At 30.0% G+C, this 23,241-nt stretch overlaps 2 protein-coding genes and 1 long non-coding RNA gene across 8 annotated transcripts; all 3 read left to right on the forward strand.

Moving 5' to 3' along the window:
* The first annotated feature begins 4,707 nt into the window (after nt 1-4,707).
* On the forward strand, nt 4,708-8,020 carry LOC145191371 (uncharacterized). The gene is made up of 6 exons (XM_090079319.1): nt 4,708-4,860; nt 5,696-5,840; nt 5,951-6,168; nt 6,423-6,605; nt 6,824-7,043; nt 7,660-8,020. The coding sequence occupies exons 1-6, from the start codon at nt 4,827-4,829 to the stop codon at nt 7,937-7,939; spliced, it is 1,080 nt and encodes a 359-aa protein (XP_089935445.1). The 5' UTR covers nt 4,708-4,826; the 3' UTR covers nt 7,940-8,020.
* A 7,227-nt stretch (nt 8,021-15,247) lies between these two features.
* LOC149891747 (uncharacterized) lies at nt 15,248-18,281 on the forward strand. Of its 6 annotated transcripts, none has more exons than XR_016449581.1 (5): nt 15,248-15,478; nt 16,824-16,901; nt 17,030-17,098; nt 17,346-17,429; nt 18,050-18,278. It is a non-coding gene; the product is annotated as an uncharacterized LOC149891747 (long non-coding RNA). The 6 variants fall into 6 exon arrangements; XR_016449579.1 differs by having other exon boundaries at nt 16,824-16,922; nt 18,050-18,276; XR_016449580.1 differs by having other exon boundaries at nt 16,829-16,922; nt 18,050-18,276.
* A 1,725-nt stretch (nt 18,282-20,006) lies between these two features.
* Nucleotides 20,007-21,909, forward strand: LOC145188767 (uncharacterized). The gene is made up of 2 exons (XM_090078795.1): nt 20,007-20,220; nt 20,294-21,909. Exons 1-2 carry the CDS (start codon nt 20,107-20,109, stop codon nt 21,809-21,811), a joined length of 1,632 nt encoding a protein of 543 aa, XP_089934921.1. The 5' UTR covers nt 20,007-20,106; the 3' UTR covers nt 21,812-21,909.
* Nucleotides 21,910-23,241: the final 1,332 nt, after the last annotated feature.

The raw sequence follows: 23,241 nt of genomic DNA on the forward strand, positions 1-23,241 counted from the left end.
GTGCAGAAAGTAAATCGTAAGTTTTCATTCTTTATTGGTCGATCACATCTTGAACTAGAAAAAGAATGATATGTTAAAAAAACTTATTCTAAAATCAATTAATATTTTACATTTTACGGGCTAATATCCGAAGCACTCCAGTTTGGGTCCATTTTCAGAAGCTGGCAAACTCAAAGTTAGCGAAGTGTAATGGCTTATAGTTTTGATCGACAAAAGTTACTCAATGAGTGGTCTCAAAATCAGCTCAAATAAGAAACTGCCATGACCAAAGTAATTCATCATGAATGTGCAGTAGCTAATGCAGAACAGAAATCAAGTATAAACAAAAAAGAAGCATCAAATGTCCGATTCCCAGTTTTAATGAATGTATAGACTTCAAAGAAACATCAAGATTGTCTGAATCTTGGAATAATTAGGATGTCCGGTTCGTATCCAGGAAAGGACTGCTCGTGACATGTGATCATCATTTGTATTAATTTTGGGTAAGCTTAGAGAGATCAGTGATACGTGTAGCCACAGATGGAGCGGTTGAAATGAAGAAAATGGGTAAGTAGTCAAATACTAAGCATCAGATTTGCTATAATTACGCTCTCTATTTAGCAGTTAGTGACCTAATTTACAAACTTAGAGATGTAGATATCAGTGATGAAGACCTAGATGTTGAAGTTAACACCGAAAATGAAGGCTTCTAGATTGAAACCAATGAAAGTGGCAATGTAGATTTCGAAGATGAAGAGCATCTGTGGAGAACCAGTTCTAGTCCCAAAAATTGATTCTGTGATAAAGAAACTTAAAAGTAAATATGTGAAACAGGAGTCTACAGAAGAATGAGATACTGCAGCCCAAGATACTACTCTTCTTACTGCAGATACTGTTTTTTACTTTACTTTTGCTGAACTGAGAAATAGACAGAGTTCAATGATTCAAGAAGAATTAGAAGTTGTTTCAGAAAAGAGTTTCTGAACGAAGATTATGCAATTTAGCCTCTCTGCTGCAATACTAAGAGGATGCAAAGAATTTAGGAGTTCCAGATGATGAGTTTTATATGTCAACAAAAAAGCAATCATAAGAATAGCAAAATTATAGTTTTCTTGTTTGACTCAGACAAATGCAGAAGAAGACATAGAAGTCTTAGACAATCATGTTCCCTTTATTGATGATGAGAAGATACCAACAACTGAAATCCTCTCAGAAATCTTAACAGCTTGATTAAGAAACCTACAGCTACGAGAAGCAGAATTACACCTGAAGTATTCTTGAGTATAGAAGAAGAGTTTAATCTCTATTCAGCAACTGGAAAATGTATTCCGAATCTGTTTTTTTTTTGTACAATGAATTACAAAACATTTCTACTTGGTTCAAATAACTATTTACACAGATTTTTCTTTGATCAAAAATATCACCGTAAAAAATATCACAACAAATATTAAAATAACATCATAGAATCATTGAAGTAATGTAAGTCCTCCGTTTTTGCTAAGTTTTTTAGGTTTACTTGCTGTTGTTTGTAACAATAGAAAGCAAACCTAAAATATTTAGGAAAAACAAAGGACTAACACTTTAACAGAAGGGAGAAGTTGTTGTTTGTAGTCAGGATGACATTTGGTGCTTGTATCTTTTAGTCGAATAAAGTAGTGAAGAACTGTCTCCAATATTTGTAAACTAAAAGTACTTAAAGATTATTAACTTCATCTCTTCCTCACACATCTCACAAACTTCAACAGCTGGATTGAGAAGTATACAATCCTTTTAAGAACAATTCCGCGGATCAGTAGATCAAAAACAATTCAGAAAAACGTATGACCATCTACGATTAACCTTTAATTGCAATCTTCAAAAGATATTGCTTTCTATGGCCACCACTCCAAGTATCAATTTTTATTCTTCCAGGTTTCATTTGCATCTGCATATCTTTACCTTTAATCAAGAAGGTATATAGTTAGTGCAATTTTTCTGCATTAACTGTAACCGACAAACCGCTACAAAATAAGGCTTTAACGACTGAAAAAAAACATGCCTGAAATTCAAAATCAATGAAAATTTACCAAGACCATTAACAAACAGAGATAGCAGTCTAACCGGACGTCGGCAGTGCGATAAAGTAGGCCTACTCCTCTGCCACAGTCATTACCAAACTCTACCCATTTCAACAACATTAACTATGCCTAAGATTCTGAAGCCATTACCTAAAGCAGATTTCACTAAACCCTAAAAAAGAGGAATGAAAACGGAAAACGAGATTACGATTATGAAACGGAAAACGAGATTACGACTATGAAACGGAAAACGAGATTACGATTATAAAACGGAAAACGAGATTACGGATGTAGAGAAGCGCTTGATTAAAGAGCAAAGTTTAGAGTAAAAAAGTCCTAATGAGGACAATGCTGGTTGCTGGAGGCCTTAACTTTTTGACAATTTTTGGATAATTCTGTCTGCATATAGTATAGATAGTATGCTAGCTAAACTTTATATTTACTTATAAAGTGTAAAACAAGGGCAATTAGTTTAATCGAATGCTTTAAAAATTGAATTGTTACTCAGCTCTTACACAAAAACCAAGTTTTTCCCCATCATACTTTGTAAAATAAAAAAATCTAACTGCAATATGTACAACTAAAGAAAAACAAAAAACATTTAAAAATGGATTTTGTGTGTCCAAAACCAACATCTTTCATACATTTTTTGAAGAATTTTTTTGAAAGAACTTTTTTGAAGAATTTTCTTGAAAGACTTTCTAATCAGTTGGTAACTTTTCTGCTTTTTTGTGAATATGAGGTCGTAAAGACAGAAAAAGATTGGTAAATTTTCTGCTTTTTTTGTGTATATGAGGTCGTAAAGACAGAAAAAGATTGAGTAAGTAAAAAAAAAAAGAACAATACTTGGTGGGAAAAATCTCATCGCAATGTTAAATCCTGCACTATTTAAATTTAAATGTTTACCAACTAAGAAAGTTCAAATGAGAAAAAAGGAGTTTGCGTACTTTAAGTTGAGATGCTTTAGACTTCTACTTTTGCTTCCGTAAATGCGAAGATTCTACATAATTTTTTACATTTCTGTATCCGCTTCTGCTTTTGCAAGTCTTTAACACTTCTATTTGATCTCTCATTTTAAGGCATGTGCAGTGGCGTAAAAACACTAAGCGGCAAACTTAACATGTTTGATTTTTTCACGTTGGATAACAAACAATATTAATGAAATAGTAATAACATTTATGAATAAAAATTTATAAGTCAATTTTTTGACATTAAAATCCTCCTTCTTTTGAATCAAATAAGTCGGTCGTCAATTCGCCTGGTCACCGTTGTGTTTCTGTTATGAAGAACTCGTTACAATTTAAATTGTAACAAAAAAAAGTTTAAGTCAATTTATCTTTATTGAGAAAATGCTGGGGTATAATGAAATACTATACCCTAATTAAGGAATCTTTATAAAATTTATTACATACCGCGGGGTCAAAATTTCATTATAATTTTTTTATTTACGCGATTATAAGATGTGAGAGAACTTATTGCTCATTTTTTTGGAGAGGGATTTCACTTTCGCTTCTCTCAGTCGAATAAGTATAATATAGTATATTAATAGAAAGAAAAAAAGTAATAATACGACGTTTATCAAAAGTAATTCCTATTATGTGTTATTTAAATATTTCTAGGATTTTTACTGCCTTTTTATTTACATTGTTGATTTAATACATCTCGATTCTTTACAACAACAACGAAAAAAATACAAGATATTATGACTAAATTGAGATTACTTTTAGTGAGGTGCAAGCTATCATTTAATAGCTGTTACTATGGAGACGTTTGTAAATTTAGAAAGTTAGCGTTTTCGTGACGGTAAGCGCAAGTAAAACGCAAGTTTTCATTGAAGTTTTTCTTATCAAGTAAGCTAAGGAGGTTCCTCAAGAAACCAAAAATTTTTAAAATAAGTTTTAATAAATATTTTTATTAATATTCTAAAAATATCATTAAAAAATTAGTTTTTTTTTTGTAATAGTTCTTTTAAAAAAAAATTTCCCTGTACACACTCACCACTAAAATGATCTGTTTCCCCAATACTCAATACTTTACACCCCCTGTTAATAAATTGATACTTAAACGCGTTCATGACGTAAAAAATACTCACGCATTTATAATTTACAAAAAAAGAAGTCTCCATTTCGGCTTATACTTTCATATTGTTTGTTGCTTTCATATTCATGCAATTGTTTGTTACATGAAAGCTTAAAGCTCCTTAACGCTCTTATATCAAGGCTTCAAAAATGGAATACATTTTTGAAATTAGTATCTACAACTCATTTATTTTTTCTCAAACCAAAATGATCGCAAACGATGTTTTTAAAGGGAAATTCAAACCGAAAAACTGCCGAACGTTCTTTTAGAATATACGAAGTACAAATAAAAGCGAGGGAATTTAAATTGAAACCTTTAAAGTGAAACAGTTAGCGGTTTAACATGCTTTTTCTTCTAATTATATAAGGTCTTATAAAATTATAGCTTACAAAAAGAAATTGGTCAACAAAGATTTTTTCTATAATATTTCAATATCCGTCTTCCGCTTCCAATAAAAATAAATTTCTTTGCTTTAGATTTAATAGGTGCGATGTTTTTCAAAATAGCTCAGTTTTTTTGAAATAGTTTGACATGCTACCTCGAAACAGTGCTTTAATTATAAAAGAAACGGAAATATTTAAAGAACCTTTTTTTTGTGTGAGAATAGTCTTTTCTTGTTTCTTTCAGCATATAAGAAGAATACACAATTTAAATTTTCTAAACCTTTTCAAATAAAATTATTGTCAAAAATTAATTAAAACTTTTTTTGCAATGAATCTCTTATTGCTCGCCTGCTTAATTATACGTAAGTGTATTTATTTTTCATATTTAAATTATGTTGACCTCTTTCACACAAAACCGTATTCATATCCTAAGGGTGAATCCGACCTCAATCTTAGAGGAGGTCGCGTGTTTGAAAACAATGATGGCTCCTCTAAAATAGTTTACAACTAATGCAAAATATGTATACATTATAATACAATTTCCTGTCGATGAGGGTGGCTAACAAAAATTACAGCTGCAAAGTTTTTACAGACAGGCGTGACAAGCTGTGTGTTTAAAAACTCCTCTTCTTAAATCGCAGAGAAAGTTCAGAAATCAGTTAGTAAAGCATAAAATTGAAAATAGCTTTGCAGAAGTATTTATCTGCATCGACCGATGCTTCGGTTTATCTGCTTCTCTTTGGAACTTAGGGGTGATTTCTTTTCTGATTTTTGTTCCAATACTATAATATAAATGCAATATATCCACTATATATGAACATATGATATATGCAATAATCCACTTAAATGATTATTTCTTTAAAATCATAAATAACATTTAATATCTCAGCAGCATTTTTATTCTCGATAGTATTTCTTTTCAGTTTAAATGTCCGAAAGCGTTCATTGGTTTTTGCCTAAAAAAAACACTACGAACTTACTCCGAAATCCCAATCTATGAACTCTGGATAGACTTCTAAGTTGTTTACATTGAGGTCCAGTACAGGATAAATTTTTAAAGTATTTTTGGGTAAATGTAATGTTAAGTATATAATACTAGACATAGGTATACAGAAACATAGGCTATTGAGATCTAAAAATGTGTCGAGATTAAGAAGAAAAATACTCCAACCTTTTTACAAAAATAAATATTTTTAGATGCTTGCTTCCATCAATGCAGCGCCCGGCGTTTAATAGGATGTAAAAAGAAGGCAGGGGGTTTAGTGTTAAACGATCTGCTTATTAACGACCGAAAAACGAAGGGCATGATTGATTGGGGTGCATACGATGAATACATTAAAAGGTATTTAGCTACAATTAAATTTAAAAGTACATAAAATAGACAAGTGATATTTTCTATATTGCACTCAGTCTTTAAAATTCATAGAACATTAAAATAAAATAAAATTACAGTTTATTAGATCGATGCGAAGAAATTGTTATAAAAAACAACTACAATATTTACGGTCTCCAGTTCTACGGTGAGTGTTGGGGTACAAAGAGTTTATTGAACGCAATAAAGAATAAGTTTGTTGATTCAAAAGAATGTGTTAATGGTGATTTTAAAACCTGCAATCAAAAAGATTTTTATTGTATGGGGAAGGAAACAACAACGTTTATTTATGAAAAAGGTTTGTTTTTCGAACTTCATGATGTCTTTAGCAATCAATATTATATTTAACTATATCATTAAAGTTTTTTTATACTTTACCTAATATTTTTACATCAAAAAAATTCAAATTTTATGATGGCTTTTTAAAATTAAAATAAAGTTAACGTGTTATTTAGCTCAAAAAAATATTGACTTTACCAAAACTTGACAACAGAAAACCAACAACCAACAGGTAATTTTTTTATTAATTTTTTAAATTTTTTACTCTTGCAGAGCGCTTCCAGTATGGTGAAAAAAATACAATTTCCAACTGGAATGAGTGGACTGCTTGGACACAATGCTCAAAAAGGTGTGATGGAGGTAAACAAGAGCGTAACCGAGCTTGTAATACATTTTTTGAAAAATGCGATGGAGAAAATGAACAACAGAGAGATTGCAACAAAGAACCATGTAAAGGTGGTAAATTAAAAATTGTAAAAACGTTAAAGGAGAGGTCCAAAAAAGCAAATGATTATTCTTAGATCATTATAAATGAACTTTTGGACCTGATAGCTCTTTCACGATCTTAGTCGTAATCAATTAGCTTTACATATTTTCGACTAAAAAAGAACGCTTAAGTAAAAAGCTTCGTTTTTTTTTTTATTTGTACATGTTTTTCATTCTATTTATTTTAGTATCTGTTTGCAAAGTTACAATAAAGGCAGACTACAACGTTTTGGAGAGCATTGAAGAGGCGGCATCATATACTCCATTTTGTCTTGTAGTAAGCGATCATGTTGCAACTAACAAATACCAGTATTCTGTGTCGGCAGATGTTTTCAGTCCTGGTGTTTCTAAAATCGGTTTATTTTTTAGTGAAGAAGATAAAGATAATTTTCAGTTTATTTATATACAGTAAGCTTTCGTGCTTATGTTAAATTTATGTAAAGAGGTGCCTATATAGATTATATATAGAGGTGCCAGTAAATTCGAGACAATGTAAACAATACCAAATTGCCGCCATTAAACCTTAAATTCTTTAAGAAAACAAATTCCATAGGTTGTCGACGTAAGTTTTTGTTGCGTGCAAATAAGTGTAATAATAATAATAATAATAATAATAGTAATAATAATAATAATAATAATAATAATAATAATAATAATAATAATAATAATAATAATAATAACAGTAATAATAATAGTAATAATAATAATAATAATAATAATAATAATAATAATAATAATAATAATAATAATAATAATAATAATAATAATAATAATAATAGTAATAATAACAATAATAATAATAATAATAATAATAATAATAATAATAATAATAATAATAATAATAATAATAATAATAATAATAATAATAGTAATAATAATAATAATAATAATAATGATAATGATAATGATGATAATAACAATAGCAAGCTATATATATATATATATATATATATATATATATATATATATATATATATATATATATATATATATATATATATACACACACTATTTTATTTTGTAGCATTTCAAGCGAGCTACTATGTTATAGCGCTGGATCTGTCATCCAATCGGTTCTATACTCTGATAACTCGGATCAATGCGAACGCACTTTCCCCTCACAAAAATGGATTTTACTAGAAGCTAAGATTTCCAATTCTTACGTTGCGTTTTTTTGCGACAGAAAACACCTAAAAACTTTATCATTGAACCCTATGCTTGGAAGAACTGGAAAGGGTGGAGTGTTGATTAAAAATGAATATTTTTCCCAAAAAATATTTTATAAAAACCTTAAAGTGGTGTAGGTTTTTTCAGAATGTCTTCTGTTGAAAAAAGCAACCTTATTGTATTTCATTTATTTTTATGACAACTTTAACTTTTATATTAGAATCGTGTTTTTTTTTGTATCTTTACTAAAGCAAAAGAAGTTTTTAATTCTTTCAATTTACAACCGTTCCCAGCTAGCACACATACATTGGGCCAACGTCGGCACAACGTCGGAAGCTTTGGTTTACTTTATCACTCAAGTGATAACGTCGAACCAAAGTCGGGCCAACGCACAGTGGAAAATTGTAGAGCAACACCATATCATAAATGTTTTTTACTAATGTCGCTACTGTAATTACATTTCAATTTTATTTAGTAGTTTAATAGTCAATCATTACTATAATGCAGGAACTTCACTTAATTTTATGTAAAAAAAAAAGTTTTGAAGCCTTATTGTTTATTACTTTTGTGGATGTTCAATTCAAACCTGTTCGCTTCATCACTCTAAAAGCTAATTTTCTGTAAAACTTTCTGGGAATAAATATAAAGCATTATAGGGGAAAGGTGCCTATGATGGCATACTTAACTTTAACGTTTCTCTGAATCATTACCTGAAAACTTAAAAAATCATTTTTGACATGGGTGTATTCCCTCTAGTATGCAGAATAATAATAAACCTTAGAATTTTTACTATTTTGTTTTTTTATAAATTTATACCATAAAAAAAAAAATACAAGTATGCCATCATAGGCAACTAACTGCTCCTATGATGGCACACTTTAAAGAAAATAGACAAACAAGAATTTTTTTTGTTTTTTATTAATGGAAACACAACTTATCAAAAAAACAAAATTAATAATAAATATTTGGTCTATAAGCATAGTTCACATATAAAAATTTTTCTACTTCTCTTAATGTCTGCACATAAACAATGACACCAAATCTAGATTTTTGACAACAAATCCATGGTTCTTTAGAGCAAGACAGCGAATAAAGTTCATAACAATACAAAAATGCTGTACCAGATTCGAAATTCTTTTTATTATTACTTCTTTTAATCTCCTCACTGCAGTATTTTTCTTCTTTCTTTTTGTTTTTCTAACTAATTTTTCCTTTTCTTTGTTATCTTTTCCATTTGCCTTATCTTTTAATTCTTGAATGTCCGGTGTGATATTCAGAGGTCCAGTTTTTCCACGTTTTCGTGCCCTTTTCAATTCAATTTTAGGGGTTGCTAAAGGCACCGGACACAACTTTTATATACTAGATCTTATCCTTTCGTTGAAACAGAAGATCCAATGCATATGGAAGCGTCTGATGGGGGAGATCTCATTTCCAAATGTGTTGGTTTCTCAAACTCTCGTATTTCATCTTTGTTCTTAGCCTGATCACCTTTTTAAGAGCATAAAAATTTATTTCAGGGATTTGCAGGCTTTCCTATGATGGCAACTCCTCGGTATGCCATCATAGGAAAGAGTCACCATGTTTATTAAAACAAGCTGTGTCTACCTTATTCTACACATAGCATTAAAATAAGTATTCGAATAAATGTACAAAGCCTCCAGATGAAATGCATGAAAATTTCACTTCTTTATGATGTATAATAAAATCGTAATCCTAAATATATGAGGGCATTAAAACTACAACACCACATACGAAAATTTATGTTTGTTGATTACAAATGCATTATTTATGACAGAGGGACGAATTTTTATCAAAAGTAATGAATTGCTAATATACACATGTTGGTCTAATCACTTACGCACCAAAAGTAATATTTTTGGAAATATGACCAGTATGCCATCATAGGTGCTATGCCATCATAGGCACCTTTCCCCTACATTTTTGAAAAGCTCATCTTATGGAGATTTTAAGAAAATTATACATTTTTACTTATATGGTTCAGATTAGGAGTAATTGTTTGAACAATAAAATAAATGAAAAAAAGTAATATTCTTCAAGTTCACTGAGACTTTTGGCAGTTACCTACGCTTCCCCACGCTTTACATTTAATATGGTATTGTAGTCGAGGTGTTTATTAAAAATATGGATAAGAATGAGTTGCAGAAACGTGCGGTTTCCGAAATTATCGAGAAAAAAGTGATAAAAGTAAAAAAAACAAACAGAAAACAGCTTTTTATCGTGGTTTCAGATTTTGTTCATTTATAACAATAACTTGGTATATGTTTTTTAATTTATTATCAATTTTTTATTTATACCATGGCATTCTTGTCTTTTTGCACTCATTTTGTGGTGAATGTAGACTGCCAATATATAAAGAGTTAAAACATTTATATCAGTATAACAAATTCACAGTAGAAATTAAACCGACACGTTTGACTATTAAATATTACGTACATTACTTTTGTGACTTGTTAAAATGACAACTTTTAAGTGTTCTAAATGTAAATTATTGCTTTCCTATATTGATGGAGGAGGGACAGTTGAGGCACTGTCAACAATTTTAAAAGAAAAATATCAACTTTCTGAGAACAAGTTGTGATTCATCATTAGTGATATTCAAAGGCACATTATTCCGTCGTTTAATAAACGATGGATACAGGCGTCACGGAAAAAGGAAGCTTGTTTTATCTAAGAACAGTGATTGGTTAGATTCTGAATATTGTGTATCTTTACCTAACTCAGAAGAGGCAATTACCGACTCCACGCCATCTACTTCTTTTGAAAAACGCGGAAGACCGTGCGTGTCTTATGGAGATTCATCAGAATCCAGCAAAAAAAGAAAAAATTCCATGTTACTTAAAGAATATGGATTCGAGCACATCTTTAATACATATCTTCAGGCGTTGCGTTCAATAGGAGAAGAAGTAGAATAAAAATTGTGGAATCATTAAGGATTGTTGATAAAAACAAAAAATACTTAATATCGAGTTTTATAGAAAACGCAAGCTAGAAAAATATGCTAACGGGATGAAGAAGCACTCAGCGTGTTTATTGATTTAGATTTAACAAAAGCACAATATTTGTACATGAGGAAGGTGACAAATGAACGAAACTGTTCCATATTCCCACCATATTGTAAAATTCAAGAAATTAAACAGAACTGCTATCCACCATCTTCTGCAATAGAAATTACGAACAAACATGCGAAAATTCTGGAACTGCAAGATTTATTGTACAGTATTGAATTCAAACATTTACTTTTATATGGTAAATGGGGCTGTGATGGTTCCTCAAACCCAATACAAGCAGAAACTTCCAGAGGAATCTGAACTTATTTCTGATGCAAATTTGTTTATTAGTTCTTTGTTGCCTATCAAACTAATTGATAAAGTAACTGGCGCAGTTGTTTGGCAAAACCGGCACCTTCATGTGTTCGTTTTTGTCAACCTATATGCATAGAATTTTGCAAAGAGACTCCCGAGAAAACTAAAGCCATTGTAGATGAAATAAAGAGCCAAATAAACTCTTTGCGGCCGTCTATAATTGATAAAAATGGTAAAAGTGTACATGTAAAAAATGAACCTTTTCTAACAATGATAGATGGAAAAGTGGTTTAGGCATTAATGAATACGCCTTCTGGGTCTACATGTACAATATGTGGAGCTATTCCACGGCAAATGAACAATTTGACCAAAGTGGCTTCCAGGCATGAAAATGAAAATTCGTATCAATACGGATTGTCTACATTACATGTCTGGATTCGTTGTATGGAAATGATATTACATATTTCTTACAACCTTTCTTTTCAAACATGGGCAGCCACAAGCGAAGAAAAGAAACGGCTAAAGCAAGAGAAGAAGATCTTGGTGCAGAAACTTTTTCGTGAGGAGCTAGGGTTGATCATTGACAAACCAAGACAAGTAAGTGGTAATACCAATGATGGTAATACTGCTAGAAGATTTTTTTTTCAAAGCAAGCTGCTCTGCTGAAATCACTGGAGTAGATGAAAATTTGATTGAGCGATTTTACATAATTCTGCAAGCTCTCTCCTCAGGTGTTATGATAAATGCTGAAAGTTTTGGTAGTTATGCTGTAGAAACTGCCCGAATCTATGTGACCAATTCTGAATGGTACTATATGCCATCTTCAGTACACAAAATCTTACTTCATGGAGAAAAAGCATTGTGCAGTACTTCCTATCGGTCAACTTTCAGAAGATGCGCAAGAATCCTATAATAAGGATTATAAAAAATTTCGCCTTCAAAATGCCTGAAAATGTTCTCGATCAGTTACAAATGAAGATGTATTTCATACTCTTCTGTACACTTCCAATCCGTACATCACCAGCATTAGAAAACCGTATAACAAAAATGTGCAAGAACTTAATGAAGATACTCTGCAGCTTTTGAAAGTCAACGAACTGATTTCAGGAACTGAAAGTCTCTATGTAGTTATGATATAGTACCTTCAATATACCAATACATTATTTCATAAAAACAACTATTTAAAAATTGTTATTAAGAAACTGTTTTTAATGTCTATAATTAGTAGGTAAGCATTTTATTTATCTTTCGTCGTTTCTAATAATTTTAAGGTATTTTCATACATTTGTTAAAGTATTATGTTAAAGTGTAAATTAAAAAGATGCCAAAATTTAAGTTTTTGATTTTTATTTATTTATTTTTAATTTTGTATTACAAAAAATTCTTATAAAAAGTATTTCATTAGAAGCGTCATATACTACTTTACATTTGTGCAAAATTTCAAATCTCTATTTTTAGTAACAAAAAAGTTATCGATTTTTGGTCCGAAACACACCTTTAATTTCCACTGTGCAACCTTGGAATACGAGTGAATTTTTGCTTTTTTGCATCGTTCAGTGTGTTTCAGGTTTTAGTGTTAAGTTTAAGGCCATTCTAGGGATTGCAATCCCGCACACTTTTCAATCCCGCGGGATCCGCGCGGATTTTTTAATTTTTGTGCGGATCCCGCGGGATCCCGCGCGGGATTAGTAGGTTTCTTATGCACATTATAAAAGGCAAAATGACAATTGTATTTTTCTTTCAAGTATTTTAGAAAAAATATACTCAACTTATTAAATTGATAAGATAAGGTAAATAAAGCCAAAAAACGCAATTCATTTGTAAATCAATATAATTCTTAACATTTAATGAACAAAAAGATAAGCCAAAGTACATAGAACATCTTTTAGCTTTACGTAGAACTATTAGCTTTATTTGTTTTTTAAAATATCAAATTGAGAAAATGATTGTAAGAAATGGGCTCTTAAGAAACAGACCCTACTTAAAGTATCATCACTTAATCTACTCCTCAAAGGATTGCATATGTAACCAGCAGCTGAAAAAGCTTGCTCGGCCTCTACGCTTATTGGTGGTATGGTCATCAAGTAACTATGCGCTATATCTAGAAACTTGCCTCTTACTCCATTACTTTCATAGGCAGACATTTCCGGCTTCAATAATTTATCAAAGTCTAAAGAATCTAAATTTGGTCTCTCCTTTACATTTTCTGTCCAGTTGTTCTTGTCTTTCTGTGTTTGATTTTCCAATTCTTTTTTTCAGGGATAGAATTGTAGGAATAAGTATTTGGGAATTGTTAATAAAATCTACAGCTTCTTTTTCTTCGAGTTCATTTTCTTCGTCGGATTTTTTAAGTAAACTAGTAGTCCATTTAAATTCTTATTACGACGTTGTGTAAACCTCTCACGAAGTGCCGCGGCTAAATCTATGCTCAAAAGTGATGATTGCTTTCGCAATTTATCTAGCATAAATTGAAAAGTTGTTTCCACCGTGACAAGGTTCGATTCTCTTCTGCATTAAAGTTCGAGACTAAGTTTTAGTGGTGCCAGGCAAATAATTAAGTCATTGATTTGGGACCACTCTTCTTGGGTGAAACGAATTTCTGACCCAACATTAATTAAGGTTTTTTCAATACACACTTTTAGTCTATGAAATCTTTCTAACATATCGAATATACTGTCCCACCTAGTTTTACAATCAAGAATCAACTGAAGCTTTTTCCCGTGTTCTTGTACGATATATTTCTGTAAATATGTATCATTTTTTACAGGAGAGTTTTTAAATATTTTTACAACCTTTCTCACTTTTTTTATGAGATCTTTGTAATTGCTAACCAATTCAGCTGATGCTCGGTCCAAAATCATTGTCAAACCATTTTCTTTATTTATAACTTCATCATCCTCAGTTTTACCACATTCATCTTCTTCTTCACAATTTTCATATGTAATAAACGATTCTTCGACTTCTCCGCAGTTTTTCTTGTATAAGATATCAATAACTGCAAGTTGTATTCCATGAGCATAACATAGCTGTTGATAGCAAGACATTATTTTACCGACTTTCACCATCACACTTGCTCTATCAGTGGTCATGGCAATAATGTCTTCTTGGAGATCAATATCGAAGCTATTTAGCCTTTCTGAAACTAACTTGACGCAATATTCTGCATTACACGATCCATGGATTCGAATCAATCCAAGATTAAAGTGTTTCGCCTCCATATGTAAATTTAAGTTTAAGTATCTCTGACTATTTTGTGTTGTCCATTCGTCAAACGTTATTGAAAACTTTTGATTTTGCTTTTTTAGTGATGTGAATTTTTGCATTATATTTTTCGATGGAATTACTTCTTCGTCTTCGCAGTCGATGTATATTTTAGGCTCTAGTTCAACTGGTTCATGCTGTTTTGAAGTTGAAGCTCCGTCTTGTTGTAAAACGTTTGATTTTAAATCGGTGCCACGTTTAGATTTTGAATGGATTAATAACCCTTTAGTTGATCTTTGATTAATTTTTAAAATAGCCGAACATAAAATGCACTTCGCATTTTCTTCATTATCACTTTTTTTAAAATAATTCCATATAGTTTTAATTTGCGACATGCTTAGTACTTTTGTTTTAAAATCTTGATGTAAATAATTTTTAAAGACTTTTTAAAAAGTAGTTTTTAAAAGTATATTTTTTACAATTATACACGCACGTTTTCAATTTCACGTTTTCAACATACTCATTAACAAAAATTTCAACATACTCATTAGCGAAAATTTCAACATAATCATTAATTAAACAAAAAAAAATTTGAACGAGTTCGACTAATGTTTTGCTAAATAATTGCTTATTTTTGAATGATGTTTTTATATTTATAGCGAAGAAAAATATTTTAATAGCTGAAGATAAATTTTTAAATTGATTTGTTTCACAAATACATTAAACACTTTTAATTTGATATCTCTTTTGTCTTTTTTGTTTAAAAGAATTGACCTTTTTTGTTTAAAAGCAATTGTTTCAAAATCCCGCAAATCCCGCGGATCCCGCAGTAGTTTTTGCGGGATCTCGCATGCGCTAAATTAATGCGGGATCCCGCGGGATTACGGGATCCCGCAATGCGGGATTGCAATCCCTAGGCCATTCTTAATAAAATTCCGTTTTTATTAAGCTGTTGGTTATGCAAAGAAGCTGTAAAGAAATTATTCTAAAACAAATAAATTGAATCACGAGAAGTGGTCGTTATAAAAATTGGAAAGGTTGAATCACGAGAAAAAGTGGTATTTAAAGAATCAAAAAAGATTGAATCACGCGAAGAAGTGGTTTTGAAAAGAAATCCCCTTCGTTGGAATCCAGTTTGTTAGATAGATACAGGTACTTTATTTCCATTTTTGTGTTTATTTAACTTTAAACAAGTAGTTTATAAAATAGTAAATAAAGTAAAGATACTTTATTTCCATTTTTGTGTTTATTTAACTTTAAGCTAGTAGTTTACTAATTATGTAGCTACATAATTTGTAAATAAACTTGTCTGTATTACATGAATAATAGTAGAATTTTTTTAATTTTATATCAAGAACTTGAATACCCCATTTATTATCATGACCTGAAGCAAGTTTTTGCTGCTTCACCAAATTCTCCTCAGAGCAGCACTGATTGCAGGAGAATATACAAAATTGTGCTGTAAGGCTTCTATTAGGCTACCATATCATGCATCGAGACTACATTTTATGCTCTTATACTTTTACTATATTCAAAAGATATATGTTTCTTAATAAAAATTGAATTGAACTGACAAATCAATATTTGGACAAATCAATATTGATAGTAGATTTCCTAATGTTCTTAAAAAACTTTAAGTAATTTACTGTTTATATATATTTATGATAGGATGTAAAATTTGTAAATAATGTAAAATGCTAGAATGTAATAATAACAACAACAATAATGATGATGATGATGATGATGATGATGATGATGATGATGATGATGATGATGATGATGATGATGATGATGATGATGATGATGATGATGATGATGATGATGATGATGATGATGATGATGATGATGATGATGATGATGATGATGATGATGATGATGATGATGATGATGATGATGATGATGATAATGATAATAATATAATAATAATAATATAATAATAATAATAATAATAATAATAATAATAATAATAATAATAATAATAAATTTTTTGCTGTACATATACAATGTAGTGAGTCTAACATCTGCAGATGTTAAACTTTGACAGCCTTTGGAAAAGTGTTTATTTTATTTTTTTATTTTTCATTTTTTTATTATTTTTTAATATTTTTATTTTCTTTTGTTTGTTTTTGAAACGATCAAACTTGCTTTTGAAGACATTCACATTATCAGAGTTGATTATCTCTCCTGCTTAATTATTCCAATTGTTAACTGTTCTGTTTGTGAAGTTAAATCTTGTGGTAGAATGTGTGAATTGCTTTTGCATTTTCTGAGTATGACCTCTTGTTATTGCATGTTTAATTATTTTAGGAGGAGGATTCCATTTAACTTTATCCATATTTTTTACTTATTTTATAAAATTGAATCAAATCACCTCTTGCTCTTCTTATTTTAAAGTAGTCAAGTTAAATCTTTTTAAAATTTTGTTTTTTTGTATTAATAATGATTAATAATATTAGGCTACTAATATTATATGTTATAATTTAACTGATACTAATAGTTTAGATGGCTGCTTCGTATGCAACAAACAGAAGAAGAGTGAGAGAGCAAGTTGATAAAGATTTGGAAGAAATTTATGGTGAAAGTTATTATCAGAAAAGTAATGTGTCTACCTGCAGTATTTCTAATGATTGTGAAAGTGTTTGTTATGATGACAATGCATATGAGATTGATATTGATAATGATGAAGATAATTTTCCTTTTCAGATTCTTAATAATCAATATGATGATGATCAGGAAATGAAAGTGATCTGGATAGCAATCCTGATGAAAAAGGTATTATCACATTTTTGTTTCATTCTGATTTATTAATACGTGTCATTATTTACTGAATGAAACTTTAGTTTAAATTTTTTTTTCAGTTATGTCTAGTGAAGCATTTGTTTTGTAATTTGTCATTTGTTACCATATCCCTCTTTAACAGCTGATTGGAATTCATATATTATTTGTATAAGAGAATTTTGAAGCATATTCTAGTTTTGCAGTAAAATACTGATATATTTTTCAATAATTTTCTGTTTAGATGTGGCATTAAAAAATGAAAGCGAAATATCAACAAATGTACTAATTATCTTTAAAAAAATATTTTGTCACCATGTTTATACAGGTAATATATAAAAAAAAAAAAATTCTTTGTTTTTATTTATGGATATTTTTTTTGTATATAGTGCTTATATTTTACATATGTTTATTATTAACTACTTTATTATTTAAATATAGATTTTATATTTTATGTGTGTGTGTGTGTCTATATATATATATATATATATATATATATATATATATATATATATATATATATATATATATATATATATATATATATATATATATATATATATATATATATATATATATATGCAGTGGCATAGGAAAGTCAAGAAAGTTTGGGGGGGGCTGGAACAAAAATTAAGGGGGGAGAATCAAAATTTGAATGAAAAAAAAAAGGATATTTTGATAATTTGAAGAGGCTACACCCCCTCTATTCCTATAAAAACAAAGGAATGATAAATTATTAGAAATCACTTATCAATTTCAATTTTTTTTTACACATTGTTTTGTCAATAAAGACTTTTCAAAAATCCAATTAGCAATTAGTCCTCCCCTCCCCCTCCAGATTTCTGAACAGTCTTTATTGACGAAACTTTGTGTAAAAAAATTGAAACTGATAAGTGTTTGCTAATAATATATATAAACACAAAAATATATGAATACCTATAATTTTAGCAGTAGTTATGGCAATCCCTAAAGCTCATCAAACTAATGATGCAAGTTCAAAGATTTCTATCCAATTGTATAACGAGGAACATTCGAACGTTGTTGTTAGTCTCAAGGGAAGTAAAGATGCAGATTTGTAAGGATGCTTAGCAGTCGAGAAGAACATTATTTTATTTGAACATGTGTACAAATATTTTAACATAATTATAATGTTTATTACAACAAATATTGGTTTTCTCTAAGTAATTATTTAATTTAAGTTGGTTCATCGACCAATTTTTATTTTCGTTCATCAGCATTAAATTTTATTCAAACTTATTTGGACATTACATTTTATTCAACGTTACAAAGAAATAGTTGCGCTTTTTTTAAAGAAATAGTTACCCTTCAGTTGAAAAAAGTTACACTTTAGTCAAAGAAATAATTAATTTAATTGATTGCAAAAACTTTGTTTTTGATTGAAAAGATGAGCACACCTTTTGAATCAAAATCAAAGTTTTTGCAAACAAGTAAAACTAATATTATTTGAATTATGCGTTGGACCAACGTCAGAATGCGACGCTCGCCCATCGTCGAAATCCGACGTCGGGCCAACGTTAGTCCAACGGTTGGTTGCGACGTCGCGCCGGCTATCAAATCCACGTTGGCTCGATGTCGGTTGCCGACCTTCTGCAGTCTGTGGATAATCAGAAATCTTTTGTAGATCATCAAGGAGTAAGGTGAAAGTAGAAAAGAGTTTATTTCTAACCTGCTTTGTATCTCTGCAACTAAAAGGTGAAATGGATGGATAGAGTTAAATGGTTACCTGAAGTCACTCCTCTTCTTTACTTTCAGTTAGGTTTTTTTTTTTAAGTTAAATGTTGGCTGTTCCAATGGAAGAGGAAAAACTTTTAAATAGTGATTAAAAAAAAAAGCTACTAATTAAAATAGAATTTTTTTGGGACCAAGAAATTGAACTTTGGGTGGACAAAGATCTGTTTTTTAGGGAGTTTAGGAAAGTGTTTCTAAAGGAAAAGTAATTGCAAGAAGAAATTTTATTTGCAAGAAGATCATGTTGTGAGTCCAATAAATAATTATGTACTGAATTAAGCCATTAATCCTGAATATAGGAACTAAAAGTTTTAATTGTAAACTCCAGGATGTTTTCAAGCTCGCCAAATTATTCCAGTACACAAAATAAAACCTAAGGTTGACTGCATTGATTATAGTCCACTATCTCTCCATTCTAATCTAATTAGATTTTTGACACGGGGTTTGATCCAAATTTTGCACATAGTGGTAACTACACTCTCTGAATTCAATGGTGATATTGCTTTCCTGACTACGAACATACCTATGTCTGTGGCCCAGTCCTGTAAGACCGTAAGTTTTTGAATAACAGAAACATTTAAACAAAAAACTTGCATATCTTCAAAACAAAAAGAGAGATATTTTTCAACAAACAGACCCCCTTAAAATGTCCTATTTTATTATATGCAAGCTGGATCACCCGGCGCTATAAACCGTGTATTCCAGCTCGTGATAAATATGTCTTTTTAAACGTCTATATAAACACCAGTGTAGTTACCGAAAAAACCATTCTAATACTCACGTTCCTATTGAGGTAATCGAAGTTTACCTTGCAATTATATTTTGTAAATGTTACGATGAATACCGAATATCAGTCACCTATAACAGATTAACCTGCTAGAATAGACACTTAAACTTAAACTAAATAATATACCTATCATCCCTGAAATTATTATCACGAATTCCCTAAAATAATCAAAGTTTATTTTTTTAGTGTTAAGAATCCAAAAATCACTCAATAAACTTTTACTAAATAAAAAAGAGCTTCATTCATCGTTTCAAAATTGCATAACTTTTAAGAGGGAGGATTGGTGACTCCAATCCTGTCCAGGCAATTCTTGTTAAAACTGACTCACAACAGTAACTGTGGTAAACTTTCAGAGTAACGAAGTTCCTTGTAATGTCATCACAACTCTAAAACGAGATGCTACGCAATTGATAAAATCGTCAGTTTTAAATCTTGATGCAAAATTTGAAATATCTCCAATTAAAGAAAAATGGGAAGAAAAGCTCGGTCTAATCGAATGAGAATCAGAGATGAAGCTCATAAAGAAATACAAAAAAATATTGAAAATTACTGCAAACAAACCAAAACATCTGACAATAACAACGTAAGAGTTGATTATCTCCTTTTGAATTTTTATTTCACGAACTAAGGTTTTATTTTTCTATTTTTCATTCTAGTCGAATATTAAGCAGAATATTGAACAAAAAATAGAAGCCTCCCCAACTTATCAGATAAATACGCTACTGGAGCCCTCCTTATTTAATTGTCAATCTTATTCAAATAATAAAGCCTTAACTAACCGTCACTTGTCTGTCAAACAAAACAAATCCTTAAGCAACTATCGAACAAGAAATAAACGACAAAACAGAAAAAAACTGAAGGATTTTCCCTTACAAAACTTTCCGATTCTAACGAATCCAATAAACACGATACCAAAAGCACCTTTGTTTGAACTGGAAAAAAGTAAAAAACTGTCGTCCGAGAAAAAGAAAGCGTCACTGTTGGCATTAAACTCTGAAAGCTTATTTGCAACTTCTGAAAACAAAATCAAGACAGAGAAAAAGCCGAAAGCTTTTTTATACAAAGTGAAGAAAATCCAAAATGATCAGCATCATTTCATATCCACGCCATCTCTTAGTCAAAAAGAAATTTTTTCGCTTTTCGTTCAAATGGTAACCGATTTAGTGGGACTCCAAAATGGTATTGACGTCACAGACATTGTTATTGATAAAGTAAATCAGTCGAATTTAACTGAAAAAGAGCTCTTTTTAATTTATAACTTTTTAAAAAACCAATTGGAAAAAGTTGAGTTTGTTACTATGCTATGTAAAGTAACGGAGTTGCTTAAAAACCATGTGACTGACAAATACGTATGTATGTTGGGTCAAATAGAAAGAAATCGAAGTTTAGCTCAGATTCTCCACAGCAGTTCGAGAAGTTTAGGTTTAAACATTTTGTTAATAAGTACAAATCTTTTACAGAAAGTTCTTAACAGTATAAAGAATCGAAAATATCACTTACTTACAAGATGTCCAAACACCTCGGTTAAATGTTGGGGAAAAAAGTTGAGAAAGTTCGATTTTTTTTATAACAGCCTTACGGAAACTAAAAGACATATTATTGCTTGCAAGACCTCTAAGATTCTCAAACTAAACGAATTGAAATCAGAATTAAATTTACTTCGACAAGAAGAAAGTTGCTTGCAAAAAAAATTATCTTCAGCTAGGGAAGAATTTGAAATGGAAGTCAAAGCTAGTAACAGTTATCAACAAATCAAAACAATGAACAGGAACCTGTTAGGCACAATTTCTAGGATTAAAACAGACATCAAGATACTTATTTCAGTGATAAAGGAGAAGATAATATTTTTAGATCACTTTTCCGGTGAATCCATACCTGAGGAAATGATTTCTCAATATGAAGAGTTAAAGAACAACATTAAAAAAAGAAGCATCGCTAAAATTAGGAACGATCTCGTTAGACAATTTATGCTTCAACTCTTAAGTAAAAGAATAGTTCTACTTTACAAAGAAGAAAAACGGTTATTTTCGATAATGAGCTATCCTCACGAAATGGAAAGAGCTCTCGCAAGGCGAGATGAAGTTTTATGCGTAAAACGTAAAATCGCCCATATATTAAAATACTACATATGCCATCAAGATTCTTTACATCGTCCGATTAATGAGCTAAAATAGTTATATTGATTCAGAACTTTTTTATATTTATTGAATTTTTATTATTCATAAGAATTAGTCTTAAAATGAGAATAGATATCTTCAGATCTTTAGCAAAATGAATATCACAACTTTTTCTCGGTTTATTTTGAAATCTTTATTATTAAGTACCAAAGAAAGTATGTATTGAATTACAAAAGTCGCAAATCAGCGCAAAGTTTATTAGATTGCGTCATTTTGATAGTGAAATGATAAAATTTATAAGTCATTTTTTAAAACGAACTGAAACGTAAAATTTCGTTAATATTTAATAAAATTTGTTCAAATTAAAATTCTTAAACCTTTAAAATAATTGTCGCAAATTGCTTTTGGAATTTTGCGAGCCTAATCCTATAGAAAGGAATTAGATCATTAAATTGCCACAAGGTTACCTAGTCGTTATTAAAATAAATCGACACTTCTTCCACCAGGAGCACAACTAGGTGGATAGAGGATTATTGGATCGGAGAAGGCAAACAGTTCGTAAAAAGAAAAAAATTTTTTTAAAAAATGTTGCACTAGTTTTTAAAGCAAAAAAAATGCTTTTAAAGGAAACGGTAAATGGTTCTTAAGGCATAAAAGCATCTTAGGGCATAGTTTACTTCCCCTTCCTTCTTTAGTTACGCCCCACTCCACCTCAAGTAACCACTGCAGGAATATATGAGTTAATAAAGAAAAATTACTTAGAAAGCGAACTATAATCTTGTTAATTTATATTATGAATTTTACAAACAGCCTTAAAAAATCTTGTTTCACTAATAAAAGAGATTTTTCATAAGTGTGCTTCGTTTTAACGAGTATTAATTTTATGTACTCTTTGGTTGTGTAAATACTTTTCAATAAGAGTTTTTGCCTTTTTTTTTAATTTTACAAATTGAATAATTCTTTATTAGAAAATAGGGTTGTTGTTATTATTGTTTGTTAGTTTTCTTTTTTCTTTTTTTTTTTTAAGAAAGATAACTCTTAGCAATTTCTTTTAAAACACAAATTGGCTTTTTCCCTCAGTTTCTTTTTCGTCAATATAAGTATTTTCGAATGGTTCCATCTTTTGAAGTTAACCCTTTCTGATAATAATAGTTTTGTTTTGTTTTCTATAAATATAATCTGTGAATATATTATTATGAAATTGAATATAAGTTCAATCTGGAGAAAGTGTGATAAATCAAAACCTATCAAGCGTGTAAAAGACGTGTTATTACGATGAGTTTCTAAATAAATAAACAAAAAAAACTTTAATCAGAGGTGTAATGATGATAATTGGCCAAATGTCCCAAACTTTATCCAGCCTTCTTACTTCAATGTGGTTCTTTTACCCCCTAAATATATATGCGGTAGAGATATGAAATATATATAAGGCAAAGCTATAGTTATTTTCATCATTTTAGTATCCAGTTATTACGTATATATATATA

The sequence above is a fragment of the Hydra viridissima genome, unplaced genomic scaffold, assembly GCF_058129835.1.
Source record: "Hydra viridissima isolate aposymbiotic clone 2 unplaced genomic scaffold, HvirCarnegie_v1 scaffold_2, whole genome shotgun sequence".
NCBI classification, from domain to species: domain Eukaryota; kingdom Metazoa; phylum Cnidaria; class Hydrozoa; order Anthoathecata; family Hydridae; genus Hydra; species Hydra viridissima.

What these genes read in the sequence shown, in the direction of transcription:
- LOC145191371 (XM_090079319.1), top strand. Translation starts at nt 4,827, where the DNA reads ATGAATCTCTTATTGCTCGCCTGCTTAATTATAC. An exon ending in AACGTTTATTTATGAAAAAG is followed by an intron (nt 6,169 to 6,422) that starts GTTTGTTTTTCG and finishes TTACTCTTGCAG; the next exon opens with AGCGCTTCCAGTATGGTGAA. An exon ending in CAACAAAGAACCATGTAAAG is followed by an intron (nt 6,606 to 6,823) that starts GTGGTAAATTAA and finishes TATTTATTTTAG; the next exon opens with TATCTGTTTGCAAAGTTACA.
- LOC145188767 (XM_090078795.1), top strand. Translation starts at nt 20,107, where the DNA reads ATGGGAAGAAAAGCTCGGTCTAATCGAATGAGAATCAGAGATGAAGCT. An exon ending in AAACATCTGACAATAACAAC is followed by an intron (nt 20,221 to 20,293) that starts GTAAGAGTTGAT and finishes TTTTCATTCTAG; the next exon opens with TCGAATATTAAGCAGAATAT.